Here is an 18157-nt window from a genome sequence, read left to right as displayed (position 1 = left end):
GCACTACTGAGAGAAACTATTTTTTATTATACGAAATAATTAATGAATTAAGTACTTTTTTACATCAAACGAAAGCTTTTGATCCACACTTTCAAGGAAAGATATAAAAGCTTTGTAAAAATACGGTTTTGATTAGTATTATGCCAACGTTGTGATGCTAGTGCTACTATAGGAACAGAAATTAGAAATAGTGCTACTATAGGCACATGTATTCCTATAGTGGCACAAGCGATAATAAATGTAAACCTATGAATTTTTGCAGTTTTCATATTTTTCCCACAAAACCAAGATAAAACGCTTTCAGATGATGTAAAAATAATGACGCTAGCGTTATTTTTCGATTTTATACGAATATTTGTTCTTAACTATGCGGCTATTGGTACATCGACCCTACTAGAAATACTGCCATAATACTAATATTGAATTTATGTTTACCACTGAAAACAACATTAAATTATTTTTACCATACAATATTGAGAATTAAATGAATGGCATCCTTACGGTAGTAGGTTTATAAGAAATTGCTGCAGTTAGAAACGTTGCAGGATAAAGGATTTCTTGGAGCAAATTCTGAAGAAATGCCTCTAAGCACTGGAAGAATTTCTGGGAGAATTGATGAAGGTATTACTGAAAGAATTTTTCTGGAGAGATCTCTAGTGAAGCCACTAGCAGAATTTTTGTAGCTTTTTCTTGAGGGATGTTTAAAGAAATTCCTGAAGTGTCTGCGAATAAATCGCGTAATAGTCTATAAAGGCTTTTCTGGAACCTCTAGAGTTTGGCAGCAGGATTCATAGCAGGCAGAGTAAGGAAATAAGTGACTTTAATGAACATTTTGGTTGAATTAAAAACTCTAGAGACCTTCTTTCGAAAATAGAGGCTTTCGAAATCAGAGACAAAATCTCTAAAAAGAGACTTGCTACCAGCCCTGGGATATGTTAATACCTCCATAAATAGGAACTCATAGGAAAAAGGAATGAAGCGGAATATTTATTATGTCTGCGGTATTTGCCTAGGATAAAAAGTTATCAACAATGTAATTCATTGATGTATTTCGAAAGGATCATATAAACTTGAGAAAACCTGATACTTGCAGTGGTGTGCAGAGGATGAAATCAGAGCTACTCGATTTCTCGGAGTTAAAAAATACTACCTACTTCACAACTGTTTTGAAATCAAGTGGCTTGAAATAACTGCGATTATGAGTCGGATTTTGCCCACTGGCAACGTTAGAGGCTTGCTTCGATGGAGCAGAAGTGATTGTGGACAGAGACTAGTCTAATTCGGTTCGACTAAGTTTGAGTCGTTATGCAACGAAATCGGAGAAGTAATAATTTGATATGGGTTATTGTATGGTTCGTTATAATTACCCCCTTCCGAAGCAGGGAACCTTCTTAAGTGGGCTACAATCAGGCGTTCGAAGAAGGGCGGGGCAGAATAACAACAAAAATCAATTTAATTTTTGACTTATACTTAGGGGATGGAAGGCGAAATGAGCTTATTGGTTTTCTTAACCTAAAAATGGCGCAAAGTTTGAAAGAGATTTGAGAAACTAAGAATGCGCTTAAGAGTAGAAGCGTGTAGAGATCTGTGACATTTGTGTAAATATGTGTTTTGTTTGCTGCTTGTGAGCTGAATAGAGAGTGAGTGCTGTTTGAGAGAGTTTGACAGTTGGCTGAACCTGAAGTTGATGTCATGGTTTTGAGTTGTGCTTTTGAGCTTTGACAGCGCTCTGAACAACAAAATGTCAAAAAAATGTCACATTTAGAAACTTTGTTTACATCACATCTAGTTGAGTGTATTTGTGTGTTGAAATTGAGGTTAGGGATAGGAATTTCGGCTCGTGCTTGACATACCTTGTGGGGAACCTGGACCACCAGGTTCGGCAGCAGTTGGGCCTCTTGGGGGCTTGCATGTGCACTTCGCATTGCCTTAGCTTTTCCATTGCCATGGGATCGCCCGGGTGACGTACCAGGGGTTTCTACAAATGAAAACAAAGTTACTCGGGACAAGTGACAGTTGGGAAACGTCATGTACCATTGCGAAGGTGGCGTTGCTATCGGTGTCCAGTAGATCGGACGCAGCGTCTAGGCTGACCTGTTCCATTTCGCGTCGTTTCTTCTTCATATTCTCCCGTTGAATGTCCGCAGCCCTGTCCGCTTCGAGTGCGCATGAATGACAAAGAACGGGGCGACAAGACAGACAAGAAGCGCACAAGAATTTATGTGTTCCAAGACGCAATGAGTCGCGATCGCGCGAATTTGTTTTTGGTTTTAGTGTTTGACAGTTGGCAATTACAGTGTTACGGAGTAAGAGTGTTTCGTGTCAAGGACAAACATTCAAGTGTCAAACAGTGATAGTTTATATTTTGTATTTTTTTACGGTGGCGTTACGAGTTTTGGTTTTACAGACAGCAAAAATTAATTATAGTAATCGTGATGTTAACATAATTAATTATATGCGCATTTGTTTTGGGCGTCATTCCAAGTGGGACAAAGAACGGGAGATTAACGGTTCCAACGCGAGTCGGTTTTTGATTGGTTGTTTGGTTGGTTGGTGTTCGAATTCCAGATTGTTGATTTTTGAGTTTTTGTTCAAGAGGGGTAGTAATTCGGTTAAGCGAGCGGTGTGGATGATGATGTGAAATGAAGGGAAAAGAAATAAACAGAAACCGAAAATTGCAGGTGAAGTCAGTATCATAAAGTTATTAGAGTTTGCCTACGAACTAGCATCTACGGTAAAATGGTTATTCCAAAGATAATTACAACAGTTATGCAGCCTTGGGACCGACTACCAACCTGAACGGGACGCGTAATTGACCAGAGCGAACTCTAGCAGGGCTCCGAATACGAACGTGAGGCAGACACCGGTCCACACATCGATGGCCTTGGTGTAGGACACCGGCGGTAGCGAGGCGTTGATACCTGAAGTCTGGGTTGCCATTGTGAGCAGCGTGGTGACTCCGAGGGATACACGGGCTGGTACGGCGCCCTGATCCAGCCAGAAGGACACCCACGAGACGATGACCAACATGCAGCAGGGAATGTAGATCTGGATCAAGTAGTACGAGAACTCTCGCTTGAAGAGGAGGTCCACCTTCAAGCAACTGTATTCACCTAAAATGGGGAGAAGGACGTTAGACTTTGGCAAATACCTCCAAGGCCAAGAGTAGTACTTACCGGTGTTGGTCTTACTGTTACAGTAATCGGTTAAGAATTTCTCCAGTGTGAAGCGTGGTAGGTGTAAGTTCTTCACCACCTGTACCGGGTCACCTTCCTTCCAAAGGAATACCAGATCAGCGGTTGTCCAGCCATCTATGGAGAGAAGAGTCGGATAATTTATTTATAATTGGCTTTATATTTTTAGAAAATATTTGGCTGCATTTAAAATAATTGTTTGAGATTTGTGCTTTAAATTCGATATTCATCATCTTTCTGGCATTAATTTCAAATGAAACAAAGTTTCAGCTTAATGTTCTTATGAGCACTTCCCCAATTATTAAAAAAAATGTTTGTTGACCAAATGATCAGTTTTGCATTTTTGCATCCTGTGGCTCTTAAGCTCGACGAAATCCGACCACGTCGAACCCATACTAACCATCTCATTGAGCCAACGTTGGCTTATGAGTAGGTGACCATGGCCCAATACCCATTGATGGGGTAAAATGACTCAACTCATTGGATCATTTCTAGAACGCTTCAATTTGTATTATCTGCCAAACGATTGGAAAATATATTTACCCAAAAGTTGTCGCTATGATCCTGAAACATGAACTCAAAGATTTTCCCTTAATTTACCGGTGAAATTCCACCATTTTTTAACTTTTCTGCTTAAGTCATAAGCTTTCCTGATGATTTTATTAACGAATAAGCGTTTCTATGTCGCAGAGCAAACTCATGGATAATCCTGGTTGCTGACTTATCGTTTCCCAGACAACCAGAAATCGCATGAAAGTTCGCGATACAACTCGTTTATTCATACTAATTACATCAATCCCGCATAAACTCGTCAGATTGATGAGTTTCCTCGCAAAAAACACTTCTTTTCTGAGTTCATTTGTACATTTTAGCTGTGTTGGTAAATCCACCAAAATGGCTTTGGTGAGTGAATTTGACGGATAGCGTCGACAATTTTTGTCGCATAGGATTCATCGAATGTAGCGCAGTTGTTGCACCATGGCCAGAATCATTTCCCGAGTGCGTGCACGGAAAGAAATAACAATTGTGATTGAAAACAAATCTGTAGGGGAAAATCAACTGATGATCATTGTCGTTCTACTATTATTAAACGTTGCGTGAAAAAATATTGCAAACAATATTTTTAATAAAAGTAAAATGCTTTTAGAAGTGCGCAGCAATGGTAAATCGGTCTGATGTATTCTGCGCTGTTCATACTTATTTTCCACACGCTCTCCTATAATTGTTTTTAATCCACTTCGATGCCGTCAATCCGCCCCACACTGGATGGCGTACAAATCACTCAGCTCAACGCAATTCATAACTATGTATTGAGTTGTATATACTAGTATATATTAGTTGTGGTGCTAGAGGACTTATTGAAAATCTACTGAGATTATTTCAGAAACCCTTCTGAAATTATAATATGTAGTTATTTCTCTGATCGCTCTGTGATTCTTCCAATAACCTCCTTGGGACTTCCTATTGGATTATCCCGGAAACCCATCTTGGGTTATTATGGAAATCCTTTCAGGATTCTTCTGTAAAATTTCCCTGGAATTCTGCCGAAAACTATTTAATGATTGCTTTCCAGTGAAATGGAATCTATTTTAAAAATCTGGGTTCAGGGATTCTCACAAAATTTCTCGGGATTTCTTCTGGAAATCCAACCGAAATTATTATTTAAATTCTGATATTTTCCTTGTAATCCTTCAATATTTCTTCCGTGAAACTCTTTGAAACTTTTTCGAAAATCCCTCTGAGATTCTTTCAAAAAAATGTCTTAGATTATACCTATTTTTCTGGAATACTTTCGGAAAGAAGCCTGAGGCTATAAAAAAATCCATTATTTCAATTCACTTTCTTCCGTGCAAATTATTGGGATTCTTTCGGAAATTCCTCTGGGATTCTTTTGTAAATCCCAGTGGAATTCTCCCAGAAATCCCTGTGGAATATTTCCGATAATCCTGTTAAGATGTCGGATTTTTTTTTAAATATTAGATTTTTTTTAAATCTTTATTTATGGAAATCATCCGAAAATTCCTCTGAAATTGTTTAGAAATCCTCCATATATTCCTTAAGAAATCCTTTTTATATTCTTACATATTTATTGTTATTGATTTTTTTGATTTATTGTTTCTGCCTGAGTGCCTGAGATAATTTTGTATATCCAGAATTTTTCCGAAAATTGTTTCGTGATTCTTTAGAATTTTTTTTCTAAGATTCTTTGAGAAAAAAAAACGGTGATTCTTATGGAAATTCATAAGGAAGTGTTTTTGATTTTTTTTTCGTGATTTATCAGTGATTTTCCTTGGAAATTTTCTTAAATCCTTGGTGGAATCTTCTGAAAATCCCTCTTGAGTTCAAACGAAAATCCTTCAAGAAAACTACCAGACAGCCACTGGGACTTTAAAAAAATACCTATGAGATTCTTTGATTACTGATTTCTTTTTCTGAGCATCTTTTGAAAGTTACTTTTAAATGGTTCCGGAAATTCCATTTGAAATTATTCCGTAAATCTTTCTGGAGTTCTTCTGGACATCGGAATTATTCTAGAACATATTCATGAAATCTTCTGGATGTCTGTGAATTTCCTTTCAATCTTTCAGGAATTCTTGCGAAATAACTTCTGGGATTCTTTTGAATATCACTGTAATTTGGATTAAGAATTCTCATGGGATTGTTTAAGATATTTACGAAAATCTTTCATACAGAAATAATTCTTCTGTAAATCGACCTGGTATTCTTCCGGAAATCCTTATATATAATCCCTACCTAAGCAATTCCCAGAAAATTTTTCAGAAGGTTATTTTTAAGAATCCAAAGAATCTCAATGGAATTTCTGAAAAAATAACAGGACGATATACGGTTGAATCTCATGAAAACTTCTGGTAGAATTCTTGAATGATATCCGGAAGAATGATAGTCGTATTTTTGGATGAATCTCAGCAGGTTTTACGACACAATCTCAGCAAATTTTATTGAAAAATTTCTGGAAGCATCTTTGAAAGATATTTTAAAGCCTTCCAGCAGGATAACAGAGAGAAATCGGGGGGTATTTCAGAAAAAAATATCCGAAAGAATGCTAGGGAGATACTCGAAAGAAAAGAGTTTTATGAAAAATTCAGGATGCTCCCGGATCCTAATGGTAATTCGGGAAGAATTGCTGCATGAATCCTCATAAAATCTAGCACGAAGGATTTGAAGGATCCTCCGAAAGATTTTCGAAGGAATGCCAAGAGGTTTTCCGAAATATAGAAAGAAAGCCAAAAAAAAAACCCAACAGGATTTTTGGAAGAGTCCCAGAAGTATTTCAAAAATATTGACGTAAAAATCTCAGAGGAAGTTCTAGAAGAATTTCAGAAAATGTTTCAAAAGTATTCTACAAAGATTTCCGAAAGCATCTCAGGTGATTTCCGGAATAATACCAGAGGCATTCTCATAACAATACCAGAAGTATTTCCGGAAAAAATCCTAGAGTTATTTTCGGAGGATTTCTCGAAGAATTTCTAGTAGAGTAGTACATTTTTCGATAAAATCCTCTAAAAATATCCAAAAGAATTGCATCAGGATTTTAGTAAAATCTTCCATAGTATTTCCAAAACAATTTTCAAAAATTTCAAAAAAATTAATTTCCTAGCTTCCAAAAGTAATCCTTAAGGAGATACACGGAAACTCACATACAAAGTTCTGCAAAAAAATCCAAAAAGATGTCCAGAAGAATCGCAAAGGGATATCCGAAAGAAACTCAGAAGTAATACCGGAATGGTAACGTTTGTTTTGGATGAATCTCAAAGCGATATCTGGAAGAAAATTCGGAAATAATCTCAAGATTTTCAGAACAATCCTAGCGAGGATTTGAAGGATTCATGAGTGATTTAAGGAAGAATCCCGGGAGAAGCTCCCAAAGATTTCTAGAGTAGTTTCTGGAACAATTCTTTTTTTTTCATATGATTTATATATAAAAATACTTTGATTCAAATATATTTCTTGTGTAGCATTAAGTTTCACTGCATACACAGCTCGTAACATCAATAATAAATTTAATTTATAAATCTTTTAAGCACATCCAAATTAAATAACAGTTCAAAGAGTAAAATACCATTCTCATGAGTTTTCGAGGATCATATGGTCGGTGTTTTGACAGACCAGACTAGATGAATTTTGGAGCTCTAAGGATACGTAAAGAACTCCATCAATTTTAACCCTCTCTTTCCCATGGTAGCACATGTGATCCACCGATTTTCGATGAACGCTAACTAAAGCGAATTGCTACGATTACCTTAATAATGATTGGAATAAACTTATACGCTTATTTGTCTCATCAAACATCGAAATAAGTGATCTTAGTGTCAAACTATTGAAATACAATCAACAAACTATTGAAAAACAATCAAAAAAATTTATGATGATTTTGAATAATATAGCTCATTTGCAACAAATTTTGTTCAAGCACTTATTTTAGAAACCCCATTTTGACAGTTAAATTGTCGAACAAAGCTGTGGGAAAGAAAGGGTTAAATCTTCCATGTTATTTTGATACAAATATATCATCAAATAGATAAGTTCCATTATTACAGCAAATATATATAATATTTTGATGTTTCACATGTTTGGGGTATATTTTTCTTACTCAATTAAAACAACACTTGGTTCAGTCTGTCTGAACACCGACCATATCTATGTTTGTTATTTGATATATAAATAATATAAATATAAATACTTAAATTGTGTTGTAACAATATTCATAAGTAATTATTATAAATAAGTATGTATAGAACAATAACAATTTTAATTTATCCCCATAATTGAATGACAATATTTATTAGAATGAGCCTCCACCACATCATCCCTCTCAGGAGAATTTTGATTCCCAATATTTTTTTTTGCTATGGTTCAGAATTGAAAATATAAAAAGTCTATTGTAATCACATACTTGTTCAATTGCATGTGGTGTTATTCGATATTTAAAATAAGATTCGTTGAGCCGAACATGTTGATACTTCCACAAGAACCAACGACGAGCATTGCTTTAAGTTAAGAGATTTGTTCGTAAGGCACAACCAGCATAAACGTTCTTCCCCTTTTGTTTATGTACTAATTATAACATCAATATGTTGCAAAATAAGTGAAGCTGCTTTTAAAACAATAGCGGAATAATAATAATAATAATAATAACCGATCATTACAAATCGAGCCAAACTGGCGCTCTTTCCGTGCGCGCGCACTTTCTGCAGAGCTGTCAAAACATACTTTTTTCCTTCCTTCTTTCGCTCTCCTTCAACTCAAAAACTCAGCACGATCCACCTCGGGGTGGATTGGTGAGCTGTCTGGTTGTTGCAGATGAACGCTTATCGTGTAGCGCGACATCATTATTGCCACCAAGCTTGCAACTCACCAGACAAACGATAGGTGTAATTAACAACTGCCCTTTCGTTTCGTCCTGTACACTCGTACAAAGTAAGTCGAATCAATCCGTAGCAGCTGTCAAATCAATATTTGTTATCATAAGTTAAGTCGCATAAGATCACTGGTTAGTTCGGTAGAATATTTAAACACTTGCATTCTATGTTATTATTCATCACATAATAAATGCACGCATATCGCCTCCACTTTTGTACGTAGAAGGCCTTTTAGCGACAACTTATAAGTGAAATTTTGCACATACAAAGCCTCCAGGTGATTTCTTTATACGTACATTTTGGTTGTCTGGGTCTCCATATTAAATGGCATTCTAAAAAAATGGCAATGCGAAAAAAGTGAGTATTCTGCTGTCAGTTGTGGACATGGAAGCTCTGAAACAATTATCCAACTTCGACCTGACGGCAACTTTGCATGCTGGCTGCCATTAAGACAAGTTACTCGTATCAGGAATATCGTCGTAGACCGGCTTTTTTCACAGCCAATCAGACAACCGAAGAAAGCATCGACAACTACATGGACCAGTTGAAGACACTAACAAAGCCAGCGAAATTTGGAGGTCTGTAAGCGGTAATGATCACCTACAAGCTAGCAACCTCAAAAAAGTGGCCACATCTCCAAACGAAGATGCTAACGATGGTAGATCTCACTTCGGGAAAGGCAACAGATCTGTGTCGTGTGGAGGAAATTACTGCTAAACACGTCCAGGCACTTTCGTCAGACAAAATGGCGGAAGTTAACAGACTAAAAGCAGCACCATCGAAGGCACGTTTGTGTAAGTTTTGTGGAGACTGGCATACATTCACAAAAGCATCGTGTCCAGCATACGGTAAAATGTGCAAATAATGCGCCGGCAAGAACCACTTTGAGAAAATTTGCCGGAAGAACCCGTCCGGATCATCGAAACAAAGCCGCATACGCAGAGCAGACTCAAGAAGATAAATGACGACACATCGGATGACAGCGCAGCAGAGGATGAATATAGCGACAACTCGAAGAAAGGAGGACATGTGCTGGCAGAAATATCTCTGAAGCTAAACAACAAGTGGAAAATGTGAGTTATATACGGGAGCTAATACTTGCTTGATTAGGTTGTGCAAGCTATTAGAAGAGAGCCCGATCCAGAACTGCTCCCGTCACCATACAAGCTTCAAGTTTTCGGAGGTGGAGTAATTAACGTTTTGGGTCCAGTGAAAATACAAGAAATATCTGCTTGTGCTCAAGGTCGTGGACGTTAACCATAGGCCGCTGTTGTTCTTGAAGGTGTGTACAACGTTTGGCCTGAAGGATATTGCAAAATGGAAGGCGAAGTCGGTTTGGAGATCTATGAAAGCGTAAATCCGGTAATACAACAGCCTCGCCGGGTCCCCATCGCTCATCGTCCCAAGCTGAAAGCTGAACTGGATCAACTTCAAAAAGATGGAATCTTCACGTAACAATACAATCACACGGAGTGGGTGAGTAATATTCTCATTGTTAAAAGTGGTACTGAAAAGACCCAATCTCGAATTCGTTACAGCTCTTCAGGATCATACACTCAGACAACCCCTTATGAAAATTCGCCACAAGAAATCGGGTTGAAATTCATAAATTTGCCTTATGAAACCAACATTAGGAAACAAAAATATTTTTCGCGGCAACCTGGAATCGAACCAAAAACCTTGCGATCGATAGGCTCGTGCGTACACCACACGTCTATCGACGTCTTGATATGGGATAATGCTAAAACGATACATACATCGTTCGTATTGCAATAATCGTTCCATCTTTCATAAGGCAAAATGTATGAATTTCGATAGTCCAGTTCGCTGCGTGTAATGCTAACTTGGAAAAGCTACTTGAACGTCTCAATCAAAACAACGTGACACTCAACATAGCGAAAATGAGGGGTCAATTTTGTAAATCAAGCGGATTCATGCGACTCGTCTGAAGTTACTGCCGATCAAAGTAAGCATGCATATTTCAGATGTCACCTGTCGACTCACATAGTCACGGTGTACTAAATTAAGAAGGTGATATATTCCGAAAACTGACAGCTACTTGACGACGTCATTCCTATCCACCTCGAACAAATTTTCAAAAAAATTGATCTAGTGATCCGGATGGTATATGGTACGATAGGAGTGACGTCACATGTTTACAACCAAACTTGATGTTTATATCAGTAAAGAGCCTGCCTTGTTAAATTTTTATGCCGTGCACATAGTAATATAGTCACATAGAATGACAACCGTCGATAAACTCGAGTGGCAGACCCGAGTCGAGCGAAATTGTTAGTCGACAGTGACTCCAGTCGAGTCTGTTTTAATCAGCTCGACTTAGGCGGCATCCACAAATTACATAACGCTCTAGAGGGAGGGGGGACTATGCTCAAGCGTTACGGCTCATACAACAATTTGAAATTTTTCATACAAAAAGCGTTACGGAGGGGGGAGGGCGTCAAAAACATCAAATTTTAGCGTTACGTAATAAATGGACACTGCCTTATAAAATAGGGCCCTGAACTCTGTGAGACATCTGTGAAATTCTTTGGTCATGTTCTCTCTCGGTTGAGAGAGAAGCCAGATGACATCAAGATTTCGTCTATCAAAAACTATCCAGTTCCAGCAAACATAACTGAATTGCCTCGGTTCATTGGGATGGTTACATATCTGAGTCATTTCGTTCCCAATTTGAGTGCGTCGTTTTCCAATCAATGTGCTTGCAAGATATTGTTTGCAACCAGTTATTTGCTATCTGCTATTGCAGTGCGCTGTTGGCAATTTAATCAGCAAAATCAGCCAAATTCCCAAAATGGATGTTTTCGAAAAAAATTGATTAGGGGTCATGCACAATTTACGTCACGCTCCGAAGGGGGGTCAAGCCAAGCATGACAAGCCTTACAAAAATTTCGAAGGGCTCATACAAAAAATGTGACAAAAGGGGGGAGGGGTGGATAAAAAAAGCTGAAATTTAGCGTGACATAATTTGTGTACCATTCCATTGTGTTGTTTGGACGTTATTTTGTATCGTTGTTTACATTTTAGAACCAACCGCGCACGTTGGGGTAGCAATAAAGAGCCGCGGGTATTTCACTTGCAACCAGCGCCTACTGTGATGGCAAGTAATGCAGAGACAACAGCGACGACGTCCGCCGTCAGGGAGACAGCTGATATGGTTGACAACGCTGACGCGTCGAAAGCGTCGCGTCGTACGAACAGCCAAAGCGTTAGCAAAACACTAAACAAAAGCACCACAAATGTGAAGGATAGTCGATTTCCTGTCACGGATTTTCTCACTAGCGTAAATAAAATAGTTTGGTGTTTCGGCTGAAGAGTTTTATGAAAGTAGTTGAAGTGATCGAATGTGGATTGTGTTCAAACTGAACAAAAAATGTGTACAACAGTAAGCAATTTTCGCTGAAACCATCGTTAGAATTCCAATTTTATGTCACTAATCGCTAGCTTTCGATAAAACTTAATGGTGGTCCTTTCGGTTTTCTCAAGTGGGTGGATCCCTCGTACGCCAGATAGCTGAACAGTTTGCGAAAAAGCCCATTTTTTGATAATATTAGGGTATTTCTTCACGTGATATGTCTCATGTTTCCCTTGGAACACATAGCAAACTTAGTGACATCGTATAGACAGAGCCGTAGCGTGGTCTCATGGCGCCCTTGGCGAACTGCCAGTCGAGCGCCCCTTACTCAGAGTTTAACTTTTTTAACATTGTACTAGTTTACATTCGAAAAAACGTCAACGATAATTTTCAAAAGTCTATGGTAACTTCATGATAAAGCTTAATAAATAATTAAACATTAGAAATCATTCAATTATTTGTAAGGCTTTGCAAAAATGCATACTAAATGTTTCAACATTCTTTTAAGATGGAGATGAATCGAGATCATTCCTCAGATCTTTAGCAGCACAAATCTTGACAACCAAACAAAGGTTCCAGCTGCAGACTTGATCGTTCGATCATCACCAGTGGGTAACTAATCTATCAAGTTCAAGCTTGAATTGCAGTCTGATGCCCTAGATATCCTTCTAGTAGATTTGAGGAATGACTTCAATTTATCTACAGCTTAACAGACATTTCAGCCGGAGGTTATCTAGAAGATGTATCTAGGTGAAGATTAATCGAAGCAACACCTCACCTCTACAAAAGCACAAATCTTCAGAATCAGAATGTTCAGAGATGTACTTGCAAAAAATACTGGATTTATTGATTTAAACCTTCATTGAAATCTCAGTAAAATTCATATTCTTGAATGATCTACCGTCAAGCTACCATTCACCGTGCATTTAAGAAAAATTTGCACTACAATAAATTGTATAACTTTGCCAAATAATTTGATGCGTACTAGAATACCACTACGTAGCGTACAATTATATAATAATTCAGGAAAAAATATAAAACTAGTGTTGGATAACAAAAAATACTCTAAAAATATGTTTGAAAATGTCATGTTAAGGTCGCCTCGTACCGTGCTATGTCACCATTTACCGTGCACACTAGTGCACCATTCACCGTGCATATAGATTTCGTCATGATTTAATTTTGTATCTTGAAGAAACGTTGGTAATGGAGCAACTATGTTGCTAGTAGTGTGCGCGCTCATTTTTAAGAATATTAAAATCTTCATTTATAATAAAAACCATAAAACGTTTAAAAATTTACTAAATAAATTATTTTTCATTAAAATCGTTATAGGAGGTTTGACTGTATTGTCCAAACCATTTAATATTCACTCAAACACTCAAAATGAAGTTTTTTAATCACGACATAACAATAAATCTTATATTGCCGAATAATTTCAAGCTTTTTACAGTAATGCACGGTAATGGGAACCATACATATTGAAAAGGGTCCATTTACCGTGCATTTGGGTTTTGACTGAAACACAATGAAAAATTATAAATTGCATAAAATTTCATTGCTCATACGTGAAATACATCTAACTAGTGGTATCCACAATGTAAACTTGTTGAAATTTTGAAAAATTTCATACTCTAACGTTAAAATGAAAAATGGTAATTTTTGGCGTTTCTACTAAGAGTGTTGAAAAATCTCATTATCAAACAGAATTCACATGATTTTGACTACATAAACTAGGTTTTTCAAAATGCTTTGTGACAAAAACTACTTCATTTTATTAGTTTTATCTTATTTTGCTGACAAAAGGATAATTTGTGAAAATTGTATGCATATTTTGTAGGAATTTGTATATGTGCACGGTGAATTGAACCCGCACGGTGACTGGTGACTTAACGGTATTGTAAACATTTCTGAATCATCATTTCTTACTCGTTTTGCATAGTTTTCTAAAACATTTGGTCAATATTGCAAACGAAATTTTCAGGAAATTTTCTCTTAGTGAAATCTATTAGCCATATTTTGTTGACCTAAAAATCACGAGATAACTTTAGGATTTTTTAATTTATTTAGCAACTTTTCAATAAACAAAATTTTTTTGAATGTTTTTACCTTGAATATTAAATTTACTTCAAGAATCTTTGCGATAGTAGCTCAGAAAAGAAAAATAGAAAATAGTAAAAATGGAAGAAATTTCAAATACTCAAAGAGACCAAAATAGTATTCTGATCAAAGGAATTTTCCAAGATATCCTCTAGAACCTTAGTGATCACGGGGAAACAGTTCACTGAATAATGCTCTTTTAAACGAGATTTTTATGCGATCAGAAGTCCGCGGTCTCCCGGCTGGGAATCATAGCTGCATTAAAAAGGCAGCATGAAATAAAATAGAAAATTCTGTTGTAAATCAGTAATACCTTTCTAGAAATGTTAGAAAGTTCTGCCCGAAAAAATATTGCTGTTGTTAGGAAGTATACCCAATTTCATGTTATAATTTTATAATTATCTGAGAATCTCGTTCGCCAATAATTTAATGTATTCCGCTGTTTTACTTTCGATCAGACTATGAACATTCGTTTGATAGTTTGATTTCAAGATACCTACAAATTTACTGAGATGAACCAGCCTCGGTCCGAAAATCTCATTGATAAAGATAATAATGTTAAACATAACATTGTTTATTATTTTCTCTAAAAAGTTTTCAATTTCAATTAACGAATCGTCTAACATCTTGCTTTGCTTAAGTCGATTCAGAAACTGTTTTAACTGTTCATATTTCTATCAACGATATTTTTCTCGAAATTTTGACTTAAGAGGTGCTTTAACTAAATATGCATTTCCTAAAAAAATACCAAATGGGTCACGCATTTTGGCGCCCTTGGCGGTCGCCAACCTGGCCAACCGCACGCTACGGCACTGCGTATAGAGAGAGGATACAGGCCCCCACCTCGAATTTTGTTAGAAAAATCGTTTTTTTACCATTAGCGAACCGCTCGTTCTGAATTCTGAGATCATCATCAGAAGGCTGAGAAAAAATTGCGTAAGATAGGCTACAAAAACTAGGTGAGCAATGGTATTTAAGCTATGAAATGATCGATTTTCTAAATCATGTTCTACGATTTTGCACGAATCAATGCAAACATCATTTTTTGTACAACAAAGATACTAGTTTTCAATCGTTGGTGTATTATTCGAGTCAGGTGAAGAATAGAAGATTATTTTGAGTGAAAACAAATTTGGCGGCCATCTTGGATTTTGACGCAATCTTAGTTTTAAGTAGTAGAATGAGTTTTCACCTTGTTAGCACTCAACTTGTAAAATTTAAATGCTACCGTTACACTTACTCTTCTTCTTGTTGTTCTTTTTCGTGACGTTACGTCCCTACTGGAACAGAGCCAGCCCCTTAGCTTAACTAGCTTTTAAAAACAAATTATCAAATAGGATTTCTAACTCTTATTTGCTACCTGAATGATTCTTCTGCATGTCTTCGAGTTGAGGAATAGCATTAATTCTTTCATTTATTGATGATGATGATATAGGCTGCCATCTATTGTAGCAAGATATCCACCGGTATCAATGGCCTAATATAACAAAACAATTTGTTCAAGATTGTATGACTATTCGTATTCAATCATACTCCTGTCTGAAGGACCAAAAACGAATGGCGGACCCGTAAGCAGAGACACTTACGCGAAACCCGCAAGGAAAAAGAATCTCCTTCCAAAAGTAAGTTTACACGAACAGTCGTACAATCAAGCCCTTGCTTGTCAGAAAGACCCAATAGATGGGAAGAAGAGCCCGCCATTTTTCCACGAAATGTTAGCGATAGGAAGTTGACAGTTTCACTCTTCCTATCCATCTCGCTTCAATCGGGTGCCCTGATGGTACCACCCAACCCAAAATGCATATAACATTGGAAATATAATCAAATAACACAATTCATCATGAAAAGATCTCACCGGTTTTTTATCCTTGTTGTATTTTGGAGCTGGTCGTCACAACGATGTCGTCGAACTATTTCACCGTTAGCTATAAAGTATCATTTATGCGAAATTGTTCGAAAACCGAGAAAAAAAACAAACTTCCACTCCTTCGATAAAGCGATACGAAAATCAAATCCACTTGTTGGGCTTCTTGAACTGCACTGCCCGAAAACCAAAAAAAAAAAAACTTCCATTCCGACGAACCGAAAGCCAAAAAAATAAACACTTCTGCTATGCGAAAACTGTACCCGCTTGCTGGACTTCTCCAAATGAAGGTCGAACGGTAAAGTTGCCAAAATCAAACGGGCACTGTATTAAATTTGCAACACTCCAATTGAACACCATTGTACATGCCCAGTTTTCTAATCGTACCGTCATCTTGCTCATACCCGCTTCTTTTTCCAACTTCCGAAAGATCACTTTAGTCAGTTGGTGTGGGTAAGCCTCGCAAGCAAAAATTCTCCACACGTTCACCTCTCACACCACACCACATCCATCCGTCCTACCTTTCACTACCACTACAACTGAGACCGCGTTTACTCATATCATCACACTAATCGCTTCCCCCACGCATGCTGTCGTCAATCATTTTTTTATTCACATCAATTCCACTTTTTGAAATTCTAAATTATTAACTTTTAATCCATTTTCCAACTGAAATTTAACTTGCACTCGCGACTTTGCTCTTTTCTACGTTTGGATATGTATTTTTCGTCGATTTTACTTTGATAATTCCACATTTTTTCACTATTTGAGTACCACGTTAAAAATGCACAACCTACCCTCAGCCAGTGCTGCCAGGATCAGCATTAATTCTTTCATTTATTTGGTCTAAAACCATTGATAGAAAACAACAATCGTTCAACTGAAGCTGAGATAAGATAAGAAAGAAAGAATCTGATTGTTCTATTTTCAAATGAGGCTGAGATGGTAAAAAATAATTCAACTGCTAAAAACCAATATGGCGTCGATATCCTAGATAGCCACCAGATTTTTCAACCTGCGTTTGCTTTTTTTCCATTACGTCCACATTAGAACAAAACCTGCTTCTCATCTTTCAATTTCGCTATTTTCCACATGTATGGTAGGGGTAGACAAAGTAGTATGGCTCAGAAAATTAAGGATTGTTTTTGCACAAAAACTTAAGAATTCCATCATAAGTTAATGTACTTTTGACAATGTTTACGTTAAAACTATTGATATTACCACAGGACTTACTAATGTCCCAACGCGTAATCTATAAACTTCATTCAATGAACAACAATACATAGCATAGCATTAACGACTGTACAAATCGTGGGTGGCTGTACAATGCTCAGCTCCATTGGTTTTGAGAAATCTACATGTAGTGTCGCAAAAAAAAAAAAAACGTCTGGGATGAACGGCTTTTTCTACATAATAGAAATAAACAAAACAAGCATCACATTGTACACTTGGCCACGTCCTTACAATCGCTGGGGAAGGGAAGGAATGTTAGTTCAACGTCTACTCAAGAATACAGGGATTGCAATCAATGCAAATATATTTTTTTTGTACACCAAAGAAACAAGTTTTCAATCGTTGGTGTTTTGTTCGGGTCGTGTGAAGAATAAGACTATTATTTTGATCGATAAAATATGGCGGCCATCTTGGATTTTGACGCCATCTTGATTTTAGGCAGTAGAATGAATTTTTCACCTTGATAGCACTCAACATGTCGAATGTAGAGGCTACCTGGAAAAAACAAGATTACGTATATTCTTCTTCTTATTATTCTTATTCGCCATATACGTCAAAATCGTAGAACGTTCATTTCATAGGGTAAATACCATTGCTCACCTAGTTTTTGTAGCCTATATTACGCAATTTTTTCTCAGCTTTCTGATGCTGATCTCAGAATTCTCAGAATTCAAAACAAGCGCTTATGGTGAAAAAAAAAGATTTTTCTAACAAAATTCAAAATGGCGGCCAAATTCAAAATAGCCGCCATTTTTTTTAACTTTGAATGGAAGCTATAGCCTTTCTCTATACGATGCCACTAAGTTTGCTATGTGTTTCAAGGGGAATATGAGACATATCACGTGAAGAAATACCCAAGATTGATAAAAAATGGGCTTTTTTGCAAACTGTTTAGCTAGCTAGCGTACGAGGGGTCCATCAATTTGGGAATACCGAAACGACCACCTTTTAGTTTTATCGAAAACTAGCGTTCAGTGATATAAAATTGGAATTCTAACAATGGGTGCCGATG

The 18157-nt window shown here is 37.0% G+C and overlaps 1 protein-coding gene across 16 annotated transcripts in view; it reads right to left on the bottom strand.

The window, feature by feature from the left end:
• Positions 1-18157, bottom strand: part of LOC5580270 (glutamate-gated chloride channel) — a 305234-nt gene that overhangs the window by 23344 nt on the left and 263733 nt on the right. For 5 of the 16 annotated variants that reach the window (XM_021848573.1, XM_021848574.1, XM_021848572.1 and 2 more), the window contains 3 exons: positions 2796-3311; positions 2035-2156; positions 1854-1978 (listed from right to left, as the gene is read on the bottom strand). In XM_021848573.1, the coding sequence (XP_021704265.1) occupies positions 1854-1978; positions 2035-2156; positions 2796-3311 (763 nt within the window). Of the gene's footprint in view, positions 1-1367; positions 1401-1853; positions 1979-2034; positions 2157-2795; positions 3312-18157 lie in introns of all 16 variants that reach the window. The other 11 variants (XM_021848576.1, XM_021848578.1, XM_021848577.1 and 8 more) reach the window with 5 other exon arrangements.

Source organism: Aedes aegypti, chromosome 3, assembly GCF_002204515.2.
Source record: "Aedes aegypti strain LVP_AGWG chromosome 3, AaegL5.0 Primary Assembly, whole genome shotgun sequence".
In the NCBI taxonomy this organism is placed as follows: Eukaryota; Metazoa; Arthropoda; class Insecta; order Diptera; family Culicidae; genus Aedes; species Aedes aegypti.
Note: the sequence above shows the minus strand (reverse complement) of the source record. Positions and strands in the feature narration are given on the sequence as shown.